The sequence below is a fragment of the Oreochromis aureus genome, linkage group 9, assembly GCF_013358895.1.
Source record: "Oreochromis aureus strain Israel breed Guangdong linkage group 9, ZZ_aureus, whole genome shotgun sequence".
Taxonomy (NCBI): Eukaryota; Metazoa; Chordata; class Actinopteri; order Cichliformes; family Cichlidae; genus Oreochromis; species Oreochromis aureus.
This window is the reverse complement of record NC_052950.1, coordinates 18,645,382-18,667,863: the sequence shown is the minus strand read 5'-3', so window position 1 is coordinate 18,667,863 and position 22,482 is coordinate 18,645,382. Positions and strand designations below refer to the sequence as shown.

Genomic DNA, 22,482 nt, shown 5'->3' with positions numbered 1-22,482 from the left:
GCTGTGTTTCACTGAAAATCTGAGCATGTGACAAGATAAGTTTTGATGATGTTTACGTGTCTACTTCCACCTTTCACTCCACTGCATACATCCAACTGCTTGACAGTGACTCTGGAGACTGAAACTAAAACATTACTTCAACATTATTAAAAATAAATGGCCTCTTCTACCTAGATTACAGCCAAATATGGCTCCAAAAATGAAGGTCAAGGTTAAATGCTTAGCCAGCCTTTGTACTCTCGTCCTCCAAGGCCTCGAATATTGTTTTGAAGTTTGAAGAGAATCCTTAAAAACTGGAGGTAATATAAAGTTTTACTGATTTTCACATTTAGTGTGACCGTGACCCAATTTTCACAAAAATGAAATCAGGTCGAGCTGTTATTGGCATCTACCGTAACACAAAATTTGAACAACATATCTTGAGAACTGTGAATGCCAGACAGCTAACAGACAGACCTCTTTCTTCAGAGGGGGAAACAAAACCAACTCCAAACATCTTGAACTAAAATTATATCCGAATTTCTTGATAGTCACGCTCTGATAAAGATGCAGTTTAACGCAGGCTTTGGAAATGGCAAATACGGTATTTAAAAGCAAACTTTATTCAAATATTTTACATTTTTTTACCAACATTTTCTTTCAGCTTTTTTCCTAGAATCATAAACTGAAGTAAGTCTTAGGAAAAAAAATTACAGCCAATTTTCTATTTACATTTTCACAATGCATCAGTTGACAGTTTCAGCTAACATTCTGGTGAAGTACAGAACCGCAGGCTGTGCAGTCAGATTCTTGATGGCGTATGCACGTCCTGTAAGAAGAGAACAGTAACTGTAAGAAACCAAAAAAGCATCAAAAACATGTGCATTTATCACTAAACCATGTTAAAGAACTATTATGTATATACAAATGTTTTTATGATCAGCTAGAAAGTTGGCTAAATTTCCCAAAACCCTTTTTTGTTCTCTCTCTCTCTCTTACAGTAAATGTAAATAGTCTTACCAGACTCCACCACAAAAGATTTTCCAGGACTGAAGCACGACTCACAGCCATCGATGGTCACACCCACTGAGCTGGTTAGTAAGTTAAAAACCTTTAAAAAGACACAGAAATAAATAATGGAAATACTTTAGGACTCTGTTGTATAGGAGGCCTAGTTACTGCATAATTATATGTGAGAAACAGAATAAAGTAGTACTCACTGTTGTAGCACTGTGGTCCACCCAGAGAGGCTTCTTCATGAGGGATCCCAGCAGCAGCTTTCCACTACAGAAGGAGTTGGTGCTCACGTCCTCCTGGAGGCCCATAGCTCGGTCTTGATAGAAGTACCAGTCAAACTGGTCTGGAGTGACACCAGGATCGCCTACAGCAATACGAAAAAACACACAAGGATCATTAGACGACAAAAGTTTATTTATTGAAAATGTCTTGTCTACATTAAAAAGAAAGCAAACAAAATTAGATAGACGCATAAATGCTTTGAGTTTATTGATGCAGGCATTTTAAGTATTTTATTTTGATCCTAACTGACATCCATCCATCCATCCATTTGATTCCGCTTATCCTTTTCAGGGTCGCGGGGGGCGCTGGAGCCTATCCCAGCTGTCATAGGGCGAGAGGCAGGGTACACCCTGGACAGGTCGCCAGTCTGTCGCAGGGCCAACACACAGGGACAGACAACCATTCACACTCACATTCACACCTAGTGACAATTTCGATTATCCAATGAACCTATCCCCACAAGCTGCATGTCTTTGGACGGTGGGAGGAAGCCGGAGTACCGGAGGAACCCGGTGGGAGGAACTCCACACAGGAGCCTATGGTGGAATTGAACCAGGACCTTCTTGGGCAAACCACAATAAAGAGGAAATTAATAAAATGACAATGTGTCGGGAAGGATAAACTACTGTGAATCCAATTCAGCTGTTTCGGGGCACAACAGTTTGATTTAACAGGTGTTTGCCATGGACCACTTGCTTTTTCCTTATCCCTCCTGACTGATTGTTCTCAGTTTGGCTTTTTGCTTGTGTTTTTGTTCCTGCTGGTAACATGAGATGATGCCTTCAGCCCATTCTGTTTGCACAAGTAGTCCAGCTTCTCCAGGATGGCACATTCTTATGTGTCGTTGCAAGAAGGCTTGTCGTGTCTCCCAGCAGAGTCTAAAGAGCGTGGAGGAGATAACAGATGAGCCGTTACATGAGAAGAGCCGAACAGGGCCATAGAAGGTCATCAGCCCTGCAGCAGAACGGATATTGACTCCTTTGTGCGGGCAGAAGGATGGCTGCAAATTTCCCCAGAAAATGACCAAACTGTCAGAAAAAGACTCCATGTGCATAGCATGAGGGTCCTTTAGTAGGACCTATGCTCATAGCTCTGCACCATGCAGGTCAACTGGCATTTGCCAGTGATATACCTCCCCAGACCATCGCTGACCCACGGTCAAACCAGTCATGCAGGGTGATTTTGAAGGCAGCATAACATTTGCTACAAACGGTTGTCTCGAGACTCTTTCACATCTGTCACATGTACTCAGTGTAGCCCTGTGCTCATCTGTGAAAAGAGAGAGGCCAGTGGGGGTTCTGACTGTTCTGGTGTCCTCTGGCGAATGCCAATTGAGCTGCACAGTGCTGAGCTGTGAGCAGGAGTCCCACTAAAGGAAGTTAGGCCCTCATGGCATGCTCATGCAGTCTGGTGCTGACAGCTTGGTCAGAAACATGCACATGAATCGCCCACTCAAGGCCATTTTGCAGACCTCTGGCAGCGCTCCTCATGTTCTTTCTAAAACAAAGGAGCAGATGCTGCTCCTGCTCTGTTGATCCCCTTCTACATGCTTGTCCAGGAGTCCTCGGTTAATGACCCCTGTCACGGCATCTTCTCCGCACTCTTGAGACTGTGCTGGGAAACATAGCAAACCGTCTTGTGATATGCTGTCCTGGAGGAGCTGAACTACCTGTGCAACCTGAATGGACTGCAGACACTGTAGCCAATCTGCTTTACAAACAGCACAAACAACAGGTAGGTATTTATCCCCAAACAGCTTATTTTATTTAACAGTGTAAAAGGCAACAGACATTTAAACACCTGTATCTGTGAAGTCAGTGCAAAAACAACATTTGGAAATTATTTTTTCTTATTTTTTCCTCTTTTCTTTCTTATAATTTTCTTACCTTCTGGTGTAGCCAACCAGAGGCTCCTAAACCACTCAGCCAGGTTGGCCATATCCTTCCGCTGTAAGATCAGCGGCTTGAGGGGAGGGGCACAAAGATCTGAAGCAGAGAGCAGAACTGGGCTCCTGGATGACGGCAAAACTGGAACATAATAAAAATAAAACGCAGATATTTATAATGAAAAAATAAGGTTTTTTTTTTTAACCATTCGGGCACGCACCCAAACAGTGATCACACTTTCAGATATTTATCATTTATATTCAAGCCAACTGAGGTTAACAAGGGCTACCATTTTAGGGCTGTAAATATTGCAGTATGAATGCTCGTATTGCCAGCCTGACAGACGAAAATGTCAAATGTGGCTTATTCATTTCATTAATTCAAGACTGAACTCACAGTGACACACACTGATTCATCCGCAACAAACACTAGATTAGGCTTCAGCCGGTTCTACTACTGTGTAACAACAAAGGGAAAGCTTCAGTACATTTCAATTCCTCCTCTAATGATTCTGAATCCTTTCAAAAACATTTCTGAGTCTCTTTATCTGTTTAGCAGTTTATAGGACTGACAGTTTTTTTCCTAGTTGGTCTGACATTGAAAATCATTGTGAGAACCAATTCTGCTCTCAGTTATTTACCTATTCATCCAGGTTTTAAAAACTGCCAGTGCCCCAAGTTCCTGCTTCAATTACTGATACTATAATATTTGTAGAAAAGGACCGTCCACAAACACTGCACTTTATAGTGGTTTGTCTGACTTTAGTAAAGTGCATTTCTACCTCAGCACAGTGCAGGCAGTCTGTCTGCAGATGGCTGCAGTATCAGAAAACACTGAGAGGCTAGGAGAGATTATGAATGAAATATCAGATGATCACAGAGCTTAATGGTTCTGGGCATGTCACCAGCTTGAAATCTGACGCAAAATGGAAAGAATTTCAGGGCCTTGAGATTTATACAAACAATAAACTACCTTTTTTTTTTAATTAGCAAAATACTTAAAGGGGTTTTGATTTCAAAACAAGCCAATAACATTAAATCCTTGTTGATTAGATTTGTCTTTCATGTAAAGTAAAAGCGTTTTAATGACTTCAACTCATCCCATCTCATTTTTACTGCGAGTGAAGCAGCTAGTGTTTTAGTCTTTACACTTTATTAAATGTTATAGTGAAGCTTTTTTTCAGAGAATTGTGTAAAATGTTCTTTGAAAGATAAAACTGTTGGAAAATGTTTCAATGTAATTTAAAACCCACTTATGCTGTCAGCGTCTTCATAGTCTTCCAGCTCAATCATGGAGGACGGTCCACTCCTGTGGACTTGTGACCTGCCAATAAAAGATGAACGACAGTCAGAAATATACTGAAAATATGACAAAGACAGAGGTTAAGAGTAATTCAGGCTTTTCCTTTCATGTCATGTAGCTGATACCTGCTGTCTTGTGTGGTCTCCTGGTTGTCTGGGCTGTTGTAAGCTGCATGAGTGTTACTGCCTGCTACACAGATTTCCTCAGACGGACGTGATCTGACATTACATCTGTTAGTCTGACGCCTGTCCACAGTCGAAGACTCTACGACTGAAGCAAAAATGTCTTTAAACGCTGCCAGAGAGCGTTTGACAGTCTTAGGAGTGATCAGTGACTTTGCTGTCAAAGGAGGCACTGGAGCTCCTCCTAGAGGTTTTAATGAGACTGCTGTGTTGCCATTTTTGGGAACACCAAGTCTGGGAGATTTGCTCTGTTTAGACTGTTTCTTCCTTTCTTTTTTAGGTTCGGGCCTCTTGGGATGAAGCTGCTGAGGCTTTGAGGACATATTCTCCAAATCTTCAGCCATGTTGTTGACAAGCCACCATTCGCCCGGCGCTCTCCTTCTCCGTTTGGCTGAATCTGTTTCCGTGAGCCGCTCCTTAGGTCGACTTTGAGACACGGGCGCTTTTGGTGTGACTGACAGTTTTCCAGTAGAATCGTGCTGATATACTTTCTGAAATATCTTATCTCCTGTAACAAAAAGCACATTTCCTCAAATAAAGTTTTGAGATAATCAACTTTTGTGTTTAGATTCTTTACTACTTAATATTTCACACCAACTAGGAGGTAAAACAAGAGCACTCCGAGAGCGCAAACATTTAAGAGAATACTTTAGTTTTACTTTTAAGTTAACAGTATTATATTTTGCAAACTTTCATTTTGTTTTCTTTGTTGTTTTTAAATGTGCTTTATGAGTACAATAAAAGCAAGTGCAAAGTGCAGCCTTTTTATTTGCCCTGGTGAAACCCATTTTAATATACCGGGCACAATTTTGAGTGCAGTTATTTTTTATTTATGTGTAGCATGCATTTCACTGTTTAGTAAGTTACATTTGTGTTAAGTTTTTAGCAATAAATAGAAAAGTTTTTGATCCCAAGTTTGTCTTGTCTCCTCATTTTGCCAATTCTAGACAAATAAATCATTGAGTTGACCTTGAAGACCTTGGTGGATCTAAGCCAAATTTTAATGTCTTGTTAACATTATCACAGTATTAACACATAGCCAACAACATTGACCTATTTTAGTTTGGAAGACTAAACTACCTGTCAAGACATCTGTTAAAAGTCGATCCAACACAAAAGGCCAAAGTCTCTTTATCTACACATGCATCAGTACTAAGAGTCCAATTGCACAATATATAAAACATCAGTCACAGAAACTTCAGAAACTCCTCTGTAGTACTGGCACTTTTACCTTGACCTTACCTGAGTTAAGGCTGTGGTCCCTCTGAGTAAAGACCAAAGGGCTAGACTCCTGGTCCAATTCTTGATCCGGGACCTCCTGCTGCTCCGGCTCGTCGGCGTGCTCCGGCTCAGCCGTTATTAAATCTTCATCAATTGCTTTCATCTTGTCTAACTTTTCTCCTTGTTTATTTCCTTTTTCGCTCTGTTTTGTTTTCCTTTTTTTAACCTCACTCGTCTGCTGACTGGGCAACACTTTAAGCTGTTTCTGATTTCTTTTCTTTGAGGCTTTGCCTTTCTTTGCTTTTGCAGGTGAAGGAACTGCTGCGCTGGAGTCTTTAGGTTTCTGTTTGGACTTCTTTTGCGTGGCCTGCTGGCTGTTGTCCGCTTCCTCTATGCTCTGAGGGCAACTCAACCACCACTCTCCTGTCGATTTCCTTTTCCTTTTCCCGAGAACCTGACAGTCTTCAGATGAACTCCCTTTAGAAACAACTGGCTGGTTGTTTTGTTTCACCTGTCCATCTGTTTCACAATTCATAGCTTCTTTGTCTAAAGGGATCAAAGGAAAAAGATATATAAAGTAAGCAAAGTAATTTTAAATGAATGAAGGAAAAAATTATGTTGCAATTCCAAAAATTAACATATTTTGATGATAAAGATCAAAACTTTAATCAAACTTCAAAGGTTAAGATCACATAAGATGACAATAGCTAGCACAAATATTCAACAACCAATTACAGAAGAGTTTTTAAAAAGTACAAAGGACTCACCAACAGTAGAAACTATGTCTTCAGTATCTCTGTGCTTGTCACTGCTCTGCTCATCAACATCCTTAACAGCAGGTTCTCCCTGCAGCTTTTTCCTGCTCGCCTTTAACGAGTTAGCCTTCTGTGTCTTTGTATTTTCTTTACCATCTTTTGAAGACTTTTGTTTCTTTGTTTTAGCAGACTTACTTGCCTTCGTTTCTGTTTTCTTAGAGAGTTTCGCTTTTTCTGTTTTCCCACTCGTTGTGTCTTCAGGCTGATCTTCTGCTTCATCACTCTCCTTTGACGAAGTCTTCTTGAGCTGCTCCTTCTTTTTTTCTGGCTCTTCTTGAACCAATAAGTCACCCGCAGGAGCATCTTGAGGAGCAGGAAGCTTATCGTCCTCATTTCTCGGCCCAGTCTCCTCACTGTTCTTCTCTTTCTTAGTTTTCTTCTTAATTTTCTGATCAACAGGCTGACCTTCCAATTTACTTTTTGACTTTTCTGTTTCCTGCTGTGGCTGTGGCATCTCCACTGATCTATCCTTTGTCCTCTTATCTGAGCTGTCTTTGTCTGTGCTGGGAATCCTGCTGTGACTTTGTTTCTTACTGGTAGCACTTTTACTTGGGATGGAAAACCACAGAGGTGTCTCATCTTCTAGGATCATAAAATCATCCTCTGGTTCAGGGGGAGGAGTGGGTACTTTAATTTGTTTCTTCCCGGAACTTAAAAAAAAGAAGAAAAAAAAAGAAAAAAAAAGAAGGATAAATACATATAATTAAAAATTTTTTAGGAAAGAATATGACTGAGGCCATGTGGTATTATGTGATCAGTGTTGGGGAGTAACGGAATACATGTACCGCCGTTACGTATTTAAAATACAAAATATGAGTAACTGTATTCCGTTACAGTTACCGTTTAAAAAGATAGTATTCAGAATACAGTTACTTTGTTGAAATAAATGGATTACACGGCGGTCTTTTCCTGATTTATATGTTAGGCTATGCCCTCTCTATTTTTGGTAATTCCACGACGGTGAAAACCCAAACAAAACACGCATTAAGAGGCTCTAATGCCTGTGTCTCAGTCTCACGGCCCATGCCACCTCTTCTTGCGGCCCGCATAATGACGTGAAGAAATATTTTTAAAAATTATTTTTCAAAAAGTGATTTAATATGAAGGCAATAGGCAGAGTGTTACAGACATAGCCCTAAAGAATGTAGCCTCATGGGCAGTGTAGTCCATGCTGCAGGGAGAATGGACTGCCATACCCGTTATGTGTCTGTGAGCGCGATGGAGGGAGAAAAGGGGAGTCGAAAAGTACGAATTGTCACTGACCAGAAACGGGTTAGGGTTAGGATGTAAATATAATAATAACCACTGCAGCCAAAAAGAGTGCCTGACGAGCCCAGTTGTAAGTAAGCTTTTAAGACTCGACAGTACACTGTGTTCGTGTTTTCCTCCAAAACAATAAGTTCCGTTGGAGCAGCCTTTCAACGCATCTCTCTGTCTCTCGCTACCAAAGTTGACCCAGACAACAAAGTAAAGTTTGGTTACGAGCCCGACACTAACCCGACGTATTAGCCAGAGGTCCCTTTACTACGGTTCGGAGCCCCAGACCAGTTTTATATAAGCGCGGAATAGTTTTAATACGAGATTGCTGCAAAAAGTGCAGCCTTACCTAATGTCCACCCTACTGTTACTCATTTTATGTTATGATTTAAAAATCTAGTTGGTATTCAGTAATAAATGACACAGCAATAGTACATTCATGTAGTTGTAAAAAGCATGATAATATATTAAGTAAGCCAAAGTATTCAGAATACGTTACTCTCATTGAGTAACGTAACAGAATACATTACAAAATAAATTTTGGGCCATGTATTCTGTAATCTGTGGTGGAATGCATTTTAAAAGTAACCTTCCCAACACTGTATGTCATGCAGACATGTTTAGGGAGACAAGTTATAAAGATGTCCTCTGATCTCAACTCACCTGAAAGGTTTTGACTGTACCGCATCTTTCAGTTTCTGCAGAAAAGCTGTCATATCTTTTCCCGCTCGTGTGGATCCCACAGGAGCTGCAACTTCAGGCTCCCGGCTCACTGTTTGAACAGCTGGCTGTGTGCTTTCTTGACTCCTGTAAACAAAGAAGATATAAAATGTAACTGAAATAACCGAATAGGTTTCAAGGAGCAACCAGAAACACTTTCCTAACTGTTTGAATCGGTGTTGCTGCCTCCACTGATCAAAATGAAGTGTATCACCAATACAGTATGTTTGATGTGCTATATAATCCCGTAGCCTATAAATATTGTTCATCTTTGATTGCTGTTGTGCAGTATTGCTGTGTATGTTTGTTTGACTGGGGATTTTTTTTAAGTAGAAAAGGGAAGTATTACACTGGACAATTGTAGGCAAATGTCAAAAAACTAAAATATCTTGTACAATTAAGGGTTTCATATGGTCACATTTACAGCATGAAAATCCCTTCCTCCTGAAAAACACACTCAACACGGTATTTAAATGAAAAGCAACCTTACCCTTGTAATTCAATCTCCTTCTTGTGGCCAGATATCTTTGTTAAACCAATCTTGCTTGGGGGAGACTCCAATCCAGACTCACTGTTCCTAGAGGAGAACAGGATTAGTGAAAGATTTGTGGAAAATAAAAAAAAAAAAAAACATGAAAAATTGCAGAGGCAACATTTCCTGCTAGGAACTAAGTATGAATTTCCGTACTCCTCTGTGACGTGTCCATTACACTGGGGATTCTGGGTGGGTAGAGAGTCTTTCTTCACCTCTTCTATTCCTTCATCTTCACACATAAAAAGAATTGGGGACACAACTTGTGCTTTTTCATCGTCCTGCTTTTCTTCTTCAGCAGCCAAATTTAGTTCTGCTGGACTGGAAGTCTTTACTGGGCGATGTCCTTTAAAGGGGACGTCCAAATCTGTAACAAGAAAAAGGCCACTGCTAAACAATTCATTTAATTAAAAAAACAAACAAAACAAAACAAACAAAAAACATAAAAACACACAAGGCATATATTTTCATTATGAACACAAATTTGAGTGTCTTACCGAAATCCAGTTCAGGACTTGCAGGATGCGAGACATCTCCATCATCTCCCTGAAGAAATTCAAAATGTGAATTAAAATAATGAACAAAGATTACAAAGAATTTTGTCTCGTTCAAAAAAGGACTCACGGCTGAGCCAGTAAACAAGAATTCATTAGAAACTGTGTTTGTTTTAATAGCTGGACTGCAACAGATGTTTCTAACACTGGAGCTTAGGACATGCATGCAATATAAGCAGAAATGACCGTATCGACTGACTGTACCATTACTAATTGGTGTCCTGGAGGTTTGTTTATCAGCTGTCCCTCTTGTGGAACCGAGTCCTCACTCTTATTCTGGTGTATTTCTGAATCAGAAGTCTGGAGCAGAGGAGAGGGAGGCTGTAGATTCACATGTGAGGCTGAATCTGAAAAACAAAAAAAAAAACAAGCAATAGTCGAGAAGAGGTTAATAAAATGGAAATACCTAATTTAACGCAAAGAATTACACCAATCGGATGAATCTCACTCACCCAAGTCATCAAAGATCTTATCAATATCTTGCAGTGTCAGTGTACCTTCCCAGTGCTTAGCTGGGCTGAAAAACAAAGGTAAGAATTAAAGGGTAATTCCAAACTTTTGTAATTCCTGTTCAATTTCTGTGATATCAAACACAAATAAATCTGCAATAGCATGAATAAATCCAGAAAACGAATGAATGAAGCTCCATAGATATTAAAAAAAACAAAAACACACACAAAAACATTTAACTAAAATAAAACAGCTACATTTTAGAAACGTGTTTAAACTTACCTTTCATTGTCAGTAATGTAACAGAGCTTCCTCTTGGGTCTCCTCTGTGAAGAGAAACCAGCTTAGAAAGCACTCCAGGATCAAATGAATAACTATGTTGACTTAGCAAACACAGCCCCTGCTCTTATAGATACAAAGGGTCTGAAGAGACAACAGATGGTACTATGTATTAAGCAATACCATTTTAAAGTAAGGCTAAATGATTGACTCTTTTGTTTTTAAGTGCCACCATCTCCAAGCCATGCATCATAGCAGGTATTACTACCATCAACATTCTCTTTCACTTTTGTTGCTATCCTTCTGTCACAAATCACCCCTAACATTTGTCTCCATCCACTCCACCTTGTATGCACACTCTTCTTCACCCCTCTTGTGCACTGTTAATATGATATATAACACGATTTAAATGGGATGGGGAGTATTTTATTTACATCTGAGGCAAAAGTATTGTTACTGGAGGTGGAAAAGTTGGATCAGAGCATCCCTGCTTTTCAGAGAAGGAAAGGGTCAGAGTCACATGATCAGTCACCTGATCCAGTCCCACCAAATAAATTAAGCTTTTACCTTTGTTTTCCCATGGAGGTTTAGTATTATGGAATTACAATATTCCAGCCCACAAGTGAGCAGCGCGGATTATTTTTTCAGTATCGCTCTGCAACAGGTGCTGCAGAGATTAAAGAATGCAGTCCTTATATTAAGTTTAGAGGACGAGTTAAATGACAAGTCGTGTTCAAATGGATACAAAAGGCGATGAGCGTTTGTAAATAAAGACGGTAGTCTGCAGCCAGACTCGGAAGTTTAAAAACTTGTCACCGGGAAAATGTCTGAATCCCAATCCTTGGGCTAGGGTAATGTTTGTAATAAGTTTGTGCAAAAGCACGAATAGAACTTACTAGGACTGGGTACTCCGTCTCCATTTGTGTTAGCTGGCTGTCGTTCTTTCAACAGTATGATTAGCCGACTGTTTCCGACCGCGAGACCCTAGTTAACAGGTAATAATCATTTCGTGTTCGTTTACTCTCTAGTCTGTTAGCCCTCCCGTGAACACCTTTTAAAAAAATCACGTAAAAAAATACCTATTTTGCCATATAAAGACCAATTATAACGTTTTCTTCTAGCCGATATCCTTCGTTAGCACAACAATGGCGCTGTTTACAGTTTGTACTTCACCCGCGCACTCTAGAAAACTATGGCGACATTGTGCCCCGAGTACTGCCTCAAAGGCGGGAGTGTCGCGAAATTGGCACGCTGTAATTCACAGTCCTTGTCTTCTATAACATCGTTGTGAGTGTGTTAATTAAGTAATGACTTGAACATAACTGTCTAATTGGTAGGGCCTACTGATTTTTAACAAAGTTTTGGCTTGCAGCGGACTTGCAGCCTGAAGAACCACGCAGAGGGAATAAGTGTTCACTGTTTTCTTCTTCTACATATTAGTTTCCGGCAGATTAAAGTTGGCGCTTTGCTTACTGCCCTCTACAGTTTAAAGTCGGAACCAGCATCCTGCGCCATGTACTGGATAACAAAATCAAAATCAGAATACTTAATTAATCCCTAAGGAAATTATGTGGTTACAGTTGCTCCAAGACAATAACAGTATAAGACTGAACTAAATTAAATAATACAATATATTACTAAGTTTACAAAATATAGGAAATAGCTCTAATAAATAGCTTTCCAATTTCATATGGTAAGTATGACTGTGCAATGACAATAAAGAGCTATCTTATCTTAATATATACAAATACTTTAATTATAAATAGCATATTACAGAGGTGAAATATACATATTGACATATTACTCTAAAATGTAAAAGTTTGTTTTACATTTTAGAGTTTGTTAGGTTGGTCATTGTAGGTCATTGTAGAGGTTGTGCAAAAGGGTGCAGCTGTTTCATTATTTCACAAAAGAGCCATGAACATGACTTAACTCACTTAATTTCTATCCTTAATGGATTATCCGCAGTCAAACAGCCAAAAGCTGTGCATTACTGGTAAAAAAAAAATTATCTCTGTTAGCTGCTGTTTTTAATAGCTGTTTCCTCAATGTATTTATCTTGTGAAATACAGTGTAATATTTTGTGATTTGTTAATTAAAAAGCTACACAGCTTTGAATGAGGCCTTGAATCCTTTCACGCATAGTGGCCACTACACTGGACAGCTATTCAAAGGCTGTTTTCTCGTATTTGTGTCAGTGTTGATGGTGTACTTGCACATAAACCACTACGTTGGACACTGATGTGTCACTCCATACCCTGCCACCCACTTTTCAGCCAGTGTAAGTGCACAAACCATTTCTTATTTAAATTTAAATTTCTCTAACTCCTTAGAAGTTTAAAAAAAATATTTTTTTCATGCCTAAAGATGAATAAAAATACTTGAGAAAAAATCCTGATTGAGGTTGTCATAATTCATGCATGAAAGGGTTGAATGGTTGTTACAATTACCAGCTGTTGCAGTTTACTTCTACAAACTTCTTTTCTTTTGGTGAACTAGGTAAATATCTTCGTTTTCATATATACAGATAAATGTTAAGTAACGGCAAAAATTTGGATGCTGTCTTGGGATAATGGAAATGATCGTCATGTTCAAATGTGTAACATTTTACTGAAAACAAGTGCACACTGATAAATGAAACTTAAAGTTTATTTGTACTTGTGAAATATGACATATAACTGATTAAAACATATCAAAATGTTTCTCCTTTATGTATATTAATGTGTTGCATATAAGCTCTATGGTGTACGTCTTTTCTATGAAACCACAGCCTGCACAGAACTCATCCCTAAAGCAGTTACATAATGCATCCATATATGATCTGCATGGGATATAAAGAAGTTAAAAATAATTAAGTGTGGTAAAGTAATGTTTATATTTGCTGTGTCATAACTCAAGTTATGCACTGTTACATCCACTGCATGACTTCTTCGACAGAGTCAACAACTTCACACATAACATCTTGACAATAATATAGTCGTACGTATATGCTCCAAGTCAAGGGTGTCAAACATAAGGCCCGTGGGCCAAATTTCAAATCCAGCCTACAGAATGGCTTTGGAAAAGGTGAAAGAGGGTGTAACATCTGGACTTTTAACTGTATTTTCTTAAATTTTACAGCATTTCCTACTGATAAAGACCTCTCCCATGGCCATACACTAAGGTATTTAAGTGACAGATAAACAATTACATGGCATAAAAATCACTGTTTTTTCACTTTCTGCTATAGAAGTTTGTTTTTTTGAAATGGGTCCACATTTTCTGTGAAGTAACAAAAACTTTTTTATGTTTTATAATTGCAGGACAGTCTGGGCAATCTGCAGCCAGAACCTTTTCGCTAATTTTACACATTTATTTTTACAATTTAAGCCCAAAAGAGTCGTGCTGACAGATTTTTTTCATTTACTTTCAGCAACATTTATTTATCATGTAGAAAAACTGAGATCTACAACTGAAATTTTCCTCCTTTTCTTTTATCAAGATATCTGAGGGATTTTGTGTGTATTTACATTTCTTTACACTGATAGAAATGTAAATGTAGATAGTAACATCTCTAAAGTTAAGCCTTATAGTCTTTTAAATGTAAAAAAAAATTCTGAATGCTTAAAATTAAAAAAAAAAAAATCTTTAGCGCACATCTTAGGTCAGAAATAATATTTTATAACACCTTGATTGTGGAGTAGCAACATTTATCCGGTGTTAACACTGAACAAACAGCTGTGATCATGTATAGTCTATGTTTTATTTCACAATAAATATGTCAATATTAAGACAACTACATTTGGCTTTGGAGTGTAAGTTTGCACTAATACAAAACAAACAAACATATATTCAATCATTTGTTATACATAATAGTCTTATAAAGTTCAGTGTTTACATGTTTAAACATCAGTGTCAAAACATCGTTAATACAATATATTCACAATATTCCAGTGCATTTTAATACATCAGTAAACATTAAAACAATACAAATCAATACGATGGGAAAACAATTACATCATACATGAAAAACCTTCAGTTATAATAACAATCAGGTTTGTTTTTTATCATAAAGCTGCTCAGCAAAATATCTTTTTCTGCTTCTTAGCGATCTCCATCGGTTCCATGGTTTCAGGGTCGACACCTTCGTAGAGTGGCTGTTTGATGTGTCTCCAGACCACCAAACTAACCCGAATCACAAACAGCACACAGGCTGCAGCCAGCAGCACAGCTGAGAGAAGAAAATCGAATCAGTACAGCTCATGCACGTGACACACGGTGACACAGAGCTCTTTACTGTGGGTGTATTTATCTAAAAAGTCTAGTGTGGATGCAGGGATTTATGACCGAGAGCTTAGGTGGGGTCTTACCAATGAAGACGCCATTGCGACTGGGTGATTCAGCATCATAGTTTTTGTCAAGGTTTCCAGACAGCGCCCAGATCACAACGGGGTAGGTAATGCAGATGTACCGCACATGCTTGTCGAGGACAAGATTCTCCAAAACAAACCTATGAAACACAAAACGCGTCGCTTTAGCATCTTAATTTTAATATGTTAGATTCTAACATATGTTAATATGTTAGAAGCCTAAGAGTTCAGCCAATTCTACACCAGTCATATGTCAAGGTCATAGGTCATAAGTTTTAGCTTTCATTGGATCATCTCCAAATTTTAAATATATTAATCATGGGGGACATCAGAACTGTCTTTGTTTGAACTATTTCAAACATTATTGTCTTAAAGAAACATTATTTGACAAATATCACTACACTAGCTTTCCATACCGATGCATAAAGCATCTAACTTTTAGTGTAGCTGTTGCCCTTCAAAGGGAATTGGAGGGAACTGAGCTCTCTCAATGCTCTTGTTTGGTTTATTTTTTTTTAAAGACGCACACTCACCATCCAAGCAACAAAATAGTCAAAAGAGAGTATGAGAGTGTGGCAGCATCGTCTTGGGACATGTCCGTTTCATAAGCCAGTACAATGGTCAGGTTGAGGAGGGTTGCAACAGTTGTCCAAGTCGTGTATATCATGACACCATTCTGGACCTGCAAACATATTTTTTCATAGAGTCCAATAAAGCATTATATTAATAATGTTTGACCACAACAGGCTAATGTAACTTGATCTACATGCAGGATTAAAAGCTTAGCTTACAGTTAATAATGCACACTTACCAACACCCGGAGGAGCCACAGGTCTGCTTTGTGGTATTTGTTGAGCCAAGCTCCATAAACGTGAATCCCATGGCAGATGAAGCATATCATGGAGTAGTTAGTGCAGATGATGAGGATGAGAAACACCAGTGCAGGAATCATCAGTCTTTTTTTAAGGACAGATAGAGCAGAAAAACACATTTAATGAGTCTGTTGAACAGCTTTCTTTTACGTCTTTTAGCGCCATGCATTACTCCAGGCTTAATGTAACTCACACACGACACTCAAAGACTCTTACTCTCTGTCCCAAACCAGCAGCCAACCAATATTGACGCCCATATTGAGACACCAGCTAATAAAGAATCCATAAGGCAGTACTGCAGGAGTGCAGTAAACGTATCCATATCCATTCCTACAAGATAAAAAGTTGATCAATAAATCTGTGGGAATAGTTTTTTAGTGGGTTTTAAAAATAGACTGAAGAGACCTGGAGAGACACGAAAAGCTACTAAGTGACTTATATCTGTGCTTTAAAAATAACACTGTAATTTTAAACAAGAAAATATCAAGAAATGGACACAACTTTCTGAAAAGACCCGCAACAATGTAGATGATCATGAAGATCAGCCAGATGTAGATGAGGGTCCAGATGAAAAATGTCCACCCTGAAGGTGTGAGCTGGGTGTCAAACAGAGCAGAGACATTGGCTTGGGTGGTGTGAAAAGGACCTTTGTGGAGAAAAAGGTTAGACTTTAGGGAAAGTTGACTGTTCGCCGTGTGCTTTCACATCCTCCACACGAATATCAAAGATACTGAACACAGCTGACAAACGACTAACAAAGTTTCAACTTACTAACTCCAACTACAGCCAGCCCATTAAGCACCAAGCTCACTACAAAGGCAGCTAAAGACACGAGTACTGCAGCGATACGTCCTGGGTTGTGTTTTCCCATCGCGGTCCTCTTATTCTAAAATAGGAAGAAAAAATACTTGTTGTAAAACAAAACCAGGAGCAGGAAGAAGTGGCAATTAATCACTTTCACACAGTTAACACAGAAGCCACTTAATATATCTTTATACGTTTATCAGAAGCTCTTTTTATAACTTTTATCAAAGTTTGCCACCATAAAAAACAAAACAACAACAAGAAAATTGACTCTTCTTAAGATTGGACCAGATAGTAATTTTTAAAGCTTCCTGTGTGCATTATCCACACGACATACATGTTTTAGTCCGGTCTAATAAAACAGTGTCCACATGATGAGATTAATAAGACTTACCTGGCTTTGCTCCTTGTTGTGTAAGCCGTGTGAAGATCAAGAGTAACTGCGCGGAGGACACGGGACCAACTTTTATATGGAGCGACTAGTTGTGCAAGAAGAAGTTTTATGACTCTTCAAGACATCAGGTGCATCTCTTATCCTCTTTACATTTCTGAAACAATCAATCATAAAAACCTGATAAATATATCTACTCATATATTAAATAATTTTGAAAGCACTTATATACATGTATGTGTTTAATGAATTACAGTTTACAGCATGATTTTATTACGTTATTACTTCCTATTTGTCTCAGCCCTCCTTCAGAAATTACAAATTTACTTTTATACTGTATAACTGGGAGTTTGAAGGTCCTTTATCGGGTGGCGTGGCATGATAGTAATCCCTGGTTATGTACAAGGTCATATCTGATGATTAACACGCTCTTGACAACAGGGTTTGTGGAATATACAGGTAAGTGTTTGCATAAGGAAATCAGTGGGTGGGGGTCTGTGTGTGTTTTTTTTTTATCAAAGCTTTTTATTGATCTGCAAAAACAAAAAAAGAGCAAAGCCAAGATGAAGAGATAGATTTCATGAAATTGTACAGCTCTTTTAAGTCTAAGTAAAGAGTATAATCCTCATATCTGTGTAAGTAGACAACAACAGATCTTGGAGGCGACCACACAAACCCACCCAGCAACAATTCAATTCAATTCAATTCAATTCAATTCAATTCAATTCAATTCAATTCAATTCAATTCAATTCAATTCAATTCAATTCAATTGTGTGAGTGAAGGAAAACAGGATAAAGACATGCTGTGGAAGAGAGACAGAGATTAATAACAGGTATGATTCAATGCAGAGAGGTCTATTAACACATAGTGAGTGAGAAAGGTGACTGAAAAGGAAAAACCCAATGCATCATGGGAATCCCCCAGCAGCCTATGCCTATTGCAGCATAACTAAGGGAGGATTCAGGGTCACCTGGTCCAGCCCGAACTATATGCTTTAGCAAAAAGGAAAGTTTTAAGCCTAATCTTGAAAGTAGAGATAGTGTCTGTCTCCAGAATCCAAACTGGAAGCTGGTTCCACAGAAGAGGGGCCTGAAAACTGAAGGTTCTCTCCTCCCATTCTACTTTTAAATACTCTAGGAACAACAAGTAGGCCTGCAGAGCGAGAGTTAAGTGCTCTAATAGGGTGATATGGTACTACAAGGTCATTAAGATAAGATGGGGCCTGATTATTTAAGACCTTGTATGTGAGGAGCAGGATTTTGAATTCAATTCTGGATTTAACAGGGAGCCAATGAAGAGAAGCCAATAAAGGAGAAATATGCTCTCTCTTTATACATATGGATGTAGTTTGCCACCAGCAACTTGTGCTGTTCAGTGGAATTTGTTTAAAAATATACATTAAAAGGTTATTAAGGTGTACAACAAGCAGAGGCTGGCTCTGAAGACTTAAGGCTGAAGACTGTACGTGACAAAACCAGCAGACTCGGACTGGAGCAGAAAATACGCATAATCTTAAACTTTGAACACAACTGAGATTTGTTGACTCCGTTCACATTTTTATTCGCTTAAATGGTTTTATGCCCACAGTGCTCTACATAGTAATGCATTTACTTACAAGTGCAGTGTGCTCTTAGTTTATCCAATAAAGATGATTTTTTTTATGAGGCTGATCAACAATCAGCTCCACAGCTCCATTGTGTGTGTGTGTGTGTGTGTGTATTAAACATTTCACCATATGTGTTAGAATGACTTTTTCAATTTTATCATCCATCCTTGTCATTATTGTCAAATCTTAATTGCTTCAGATTTCTTTATTTGAGCACTGCTGCATACTTGGTGTCCAAATACATTTGTCTTCTCTCTTATTGAACAGCTATACTGTCTGTTAAATAACTCAAAAAAGACCCCATTAAAGTCAGTGTTAACGTTTATTTTTACAGCTTATGAAAGAAAAGTAAATAAAAGCATTACTACATGTTTCATGTTTGTGTGGTGAAATCAGAAATACACACTTTATTGCGGTTCATAATTTTCGACAGGTGTGAACCTTCAGCTTTATATATCACTTTATGAGGCTTGATGATATTCAGCGGAGGCTGGAGTCATTTACAATACAGATATCATATAGAAATCATACTGCAAATCTTTTCCTCGCTCTCTCACTTAAATATCTTTTTCTGCTTCTCTAAAATCTCCATCGGAGACATTTTGTCGGGGTTTACGTCTTCATAAAGCGGCTTTTTCATTTGCCTCCAAATGACCAAATATATCCGAGTGGCACACAGGGCACAGGCTACACCCAGCAGGGCAGCTACAGTGGAAAGAAAATATCACAGCAAGGCATCAGTGCGCATCCGCATGTGAAGTTATCAGTTATAGTCAGTGCTATAGTATCATTGAGACTGGTTGATGGTTTATCCTCACCGATAAAGATGTTGTTGCGGGTAGGAGCTGTGGTGTTGTAGTTTTCGGTGAACACCCCTGTCAGCGCCCAAATCACAGTGGGGTAAATGCTGAGGATGAATCTCACATATTTTTCGAGAATGGAGTTTTCCAGGATGAACCTGTGAGAGAGACGGCACCTTTTATTTATCCATTTTTTGTAAAGAAGTCACCGTTGTTGTTTCCTCTGTTTGTCCACTTACCAAGCTATCAGCACAACGGACAAAACAGAAAGAGCAAGAGTGGCGCCGTCAGTGTGGGACATGCTTGCATCATACGTCAGCACAATAGTCAGGTTAAGCAGGGAGGCAATAGTTATCCACGTTGCATAGATGGCAATGCCATTCTGAATCTGCAATGTAGACAAGGCAAAAGACAGAGATGCTGAGATTATAAGCATGTATATATAAAAAAAGAAAAGCAAACATCAGGTGCCATACTAACCAGCAGATGATGCAGCAACAGGTCTGTTTTGTGGTATTTGTTGAGCCAGGCTCCATAGTTATGCAGACCATAGCAGGAGAAGAATATCACAGCGTAGTTAGTCAAAGCGATTAGGATGAGGAAAGCCAGTGCAGCAGGTGTGTACCTTAAGCAGAGATAAAAAATAGAATTTGACCACAATTAAAACAATTAACATGTACACTAGAAGCTGTGTTTACATGCTTCTTGCATGGACATCCTTCTTTTTTCCCATTTATTTCATGAATTCAGGTCAATCTTATCTTATATTTAGGCCAAGAGAGCCTGACAATCTGATTCAACACACCTTCATTTGGTTACTCAGCTTAGGTGGACTGACCTAAACAAAATCAGTTTTAAATGAATCAGCATGCCGCCTGTGCACTGCACTATATCCAGCCCAGTTTATATGCCCCTTTTTCTAATGCAGTAAGGAAAAACGTTAATCAATACTATGGGTTTTACTGACATCAGCTAAAAATCATGTTGCTTATGTGAGGAAAACTCTCTTCGCACTCACTTTCTGTCCCACAGGAGCAACCATCCAATATTGACGCCCAGATTTAAGCAAAAAGTCACAAAAAACCCGTGTGGCAAAACTGCAGGGCTGCAGTAGACATAACCATAGGCATTCCTGCAGAAAGAAATCAGAGGTAAATGTAGACTTCAGCAAACATCATTTAGGAGAAGAAAAAATTAGTCTCAAGAAAAAAAAACTTACTTCCTAAAGATGCCTGCAAAGACATACAGCACCCCTAAACCCATAAAGATGTAAATGATGGACCAGATGGTAAAAGTCCACCCTGAAGGCGTGATCTGGGTCACAAACTCATCTGAAATGTTCCCGGTGGTGGACAAAAATGGATCTGTGGAGCAGAAACACAGAAGTCAGAGAGTGTGGCAGCATGTTCAAAGGTTACAATGTATTTCTAAGAGTATTCAAAGTCAGACTTACGTTTTCCTAACGCTGCCAGAGCAGACAACACAATGGTGATGATGTAGAAAATCACTGCCAGCACTATGGCAATGGCAAGAGTGATGTGGTGTTTTGCCATTTTTAGTAACCCAGTTTCTATAAAACAGAAGTATTATAATTGAAGACAAATTATAACAAGATTCTAAACTCCATATTAACAATTTGCCATCAGTATTAAATGTCACTAAGCAGAAGAAGCCATGACGTACCGTTTAATGTCTTTTCTTGACTGAAAGCACTGGAAGACTGCTGTGTGGGGTGGGCTTTTCTTTTTTACATAAAACGAAGCTGGTTTTGTAACAGAGAAGCTTTTATAGCCCTCTAGCACATGTACATGTTTGACATCCTCCGCGTGTCCTCTGTTTTCAGCTGATTAACTGAACAAAAAAAGGGGAAAACAATCCTTTCGCCGAAGCTGACTCAGCTTTATAACCATGTTCCATAACTTTAAACATATATAAGAGCTGGACTTTGCCCCAGCAGTCGTGTTTAGTAACAAGTTTTTATCACAGACTCGTATCAGCAGCAGGTAAGACCAGGGAATGAAGAGCCAAAGGATTATATCAGCTTTAAGCAATTTAACCTTCACAGTTATGAAATGTTGGGTAGCTGCCAGCTGGAGATCTGTGTATCCCAATCCTGCAACTTCTACAGGTAAATGAGAAGAGTCAGTGATATGTTTGTTAATGACTGACAGGCCAAATAAATCAGCTAGGATTATATAGAGCTGGAGTGCACGTGAAAACAGAAGGTCATAGATGTATGATCAGGCACATGGGAATACACAGAAGGCCACACACCCTGCATCAGAGCAAGACTTTACTAGAAACACATGTAAACAGCTGCACTGAGTTAAGAGTTTGCGATCACCTGTTTGGTCAATTTTCGTTTCTTTCAGCTGTTTCGTTTCTTATTTGAATCACGTGATCCAACAAAAGATATCCGTAGTATACAAAGTTCTGTTCTTTAGGACATATTTTTATACATCTGTGGATTATTTAAAGACAGTGGAAGTAGGTTTACTGCACTTTTTCCATACATTTCCATTTGGAAATTAATATCCAACATTGTTTTTTTATGGATTCTTAAGGAAAAAAACAGGCGATATAAGTCTGGATGCCACAGGCAAGTTTTTTTTTTACATGATCAGCTCATGACCATGTCTTCTTTTAGAAAGATAACATCCAAAACATACATTCAGCTGTTTATTTTACTACTCTTTGTCTTTTTGCACATGTACAAATTAGTTTATAGTTATTGTGATATTCTCATTTCCACATTTGCATATTCTTTTTAAACCAATCAGAAAAAGTTTCCAGTAAATATGTATGTAATGTCATATTTAAAGGCCGTTTGTTGTGGGGGGGGTTTACAGTTTTTATGGAAAAGTTTGTTCACATATTATTCAAAGCCTGCAATATACTGTGTAACACTCAATGTTCAGATTTATGTTCTGGAATTGTATTCAGATAAGCTTATATTTAGAAATGTAGGCTTTATAATGCATATTTAAATGTATGTTAAAGTATTTAAATGTCTTGATATACACCACTGTGCAAGCGTCTTGAGTGACCACTCATTTCTTAATATTTCCCTTTCATGGAGCCAGACTTTGTTGTATTTTATAAGCTTAATATATAAGTTTTTTTCTGGACATTGGCTGCTTTTTCATTCATTTTCAGTCCAGTTCTTGTACCTGAACATTTTC

At 38.6% G+C, this 22,482-nt stretch overlaps 3 protein-coding genes across 3 annotated transcripts; all 3 read right to left on the bottom strand.

Annotated features, from left to right (window-relative positions):
• Positions 1 to 579: 579 nt before the first annotated feature.
• Positions 580 to 11,826, bottom strand: si:ch211-161h7.4. Its single transcript, XM_031732465.2, has 16 exons — positions 11,373 to 11,826; positions 10,480 to 10,523; positions 10,200 to 10,264; positions 9,952 to 10,094; positions 9,691 to 9,739; positions 9,350 to 9,560; positions 9,152 to 9,238; positions 8,605 to 8,748; positions 6,637 to 7,334; positions 5,891 to 6,415; positions 4,592 to 5,156; positions 4,417 to 4,487; positions 3,165 to 3,305; positions 1,200 to 1,360; positions 1,000 to 1,090; positions 580 to 808 (listed from the first exon to the last, which is right to left on the bottom strand). The coding sequence occupies exons 1-16, from the start codon at positions 11,394 to 11,396 to the stop codon at positions 726 to 728; spliced, it is 3,102 nt and encodes a 1,033-aa protein (XP_031588325.1). The 5' UTR covers positions 11,397 to 11,826; the 3' UTR covers positions 580 to 725.
• Positions 11,827 to 14,263: 2,437 nt separating this feature from the next.
• LOC116314409 lies at positions 14,264 to 16,982 on the bottom strand. The gene is made up of 8 exons (XM_031732415.2): positions 16,896 to 16,982; positions 16,469 to 16,583; positions 16,199 to 16,343; positions 15,914 to 16,027; positions 15,637 to 15,781; positions 15,359 to 15,507; positions 14,826 to 14,965; positions 14,264 to 14,686 (listed from the first exon to the last, which is right to left on the bottom strand). Exons 2-8 carry the CDS (start codon positions 16,566 to 16,568, stop codon positions 14,535 to 14,537), a joined length of 945 nt encoding a protein of 314 aa, XP_031588275.1. The 5' UTR covers positions 16,569 to 16,583; positions 16,896 to 16,982; the 3' UTR covers positions 14,264 to 14,534.
• A 1,826-nt stretch (positions 16,983 to 18,808) lies between these two features.
• On the bottom strand, positions 18,809 to 21,123 carry LOC116314408. Its single transcript, XM_031732414.2, has 8 exons — positions 20,984 to 21,123; positions 20,754 to 20,870; positions 20,520 to 20,664; positions 20,319 to 20,432; positions 19,781 to 19,925; positions 19,540 to 19,688; positions 19,319 to 19,458; positions 18,809 to 19,205 (listed from the first exon to the last, which is right to left on the bottom strand). The coding sequence occupies exons 2-8, from the start codon at positions 20,851 to 20,853 to the stop codon at positions 19,054 to 19,056; spliced, it is 945 nt and encodes a 314-aa protein (XP_031588274.1). The 5' UTR covers positions 20,854 to 20,870; positions 20,984 to 21,123; the 3' UTR covers positions 18,809 to 19,053.
• Between the last annotated feature and the right edge of the window lie 1,359 nt (positions 21,124 to 22,482).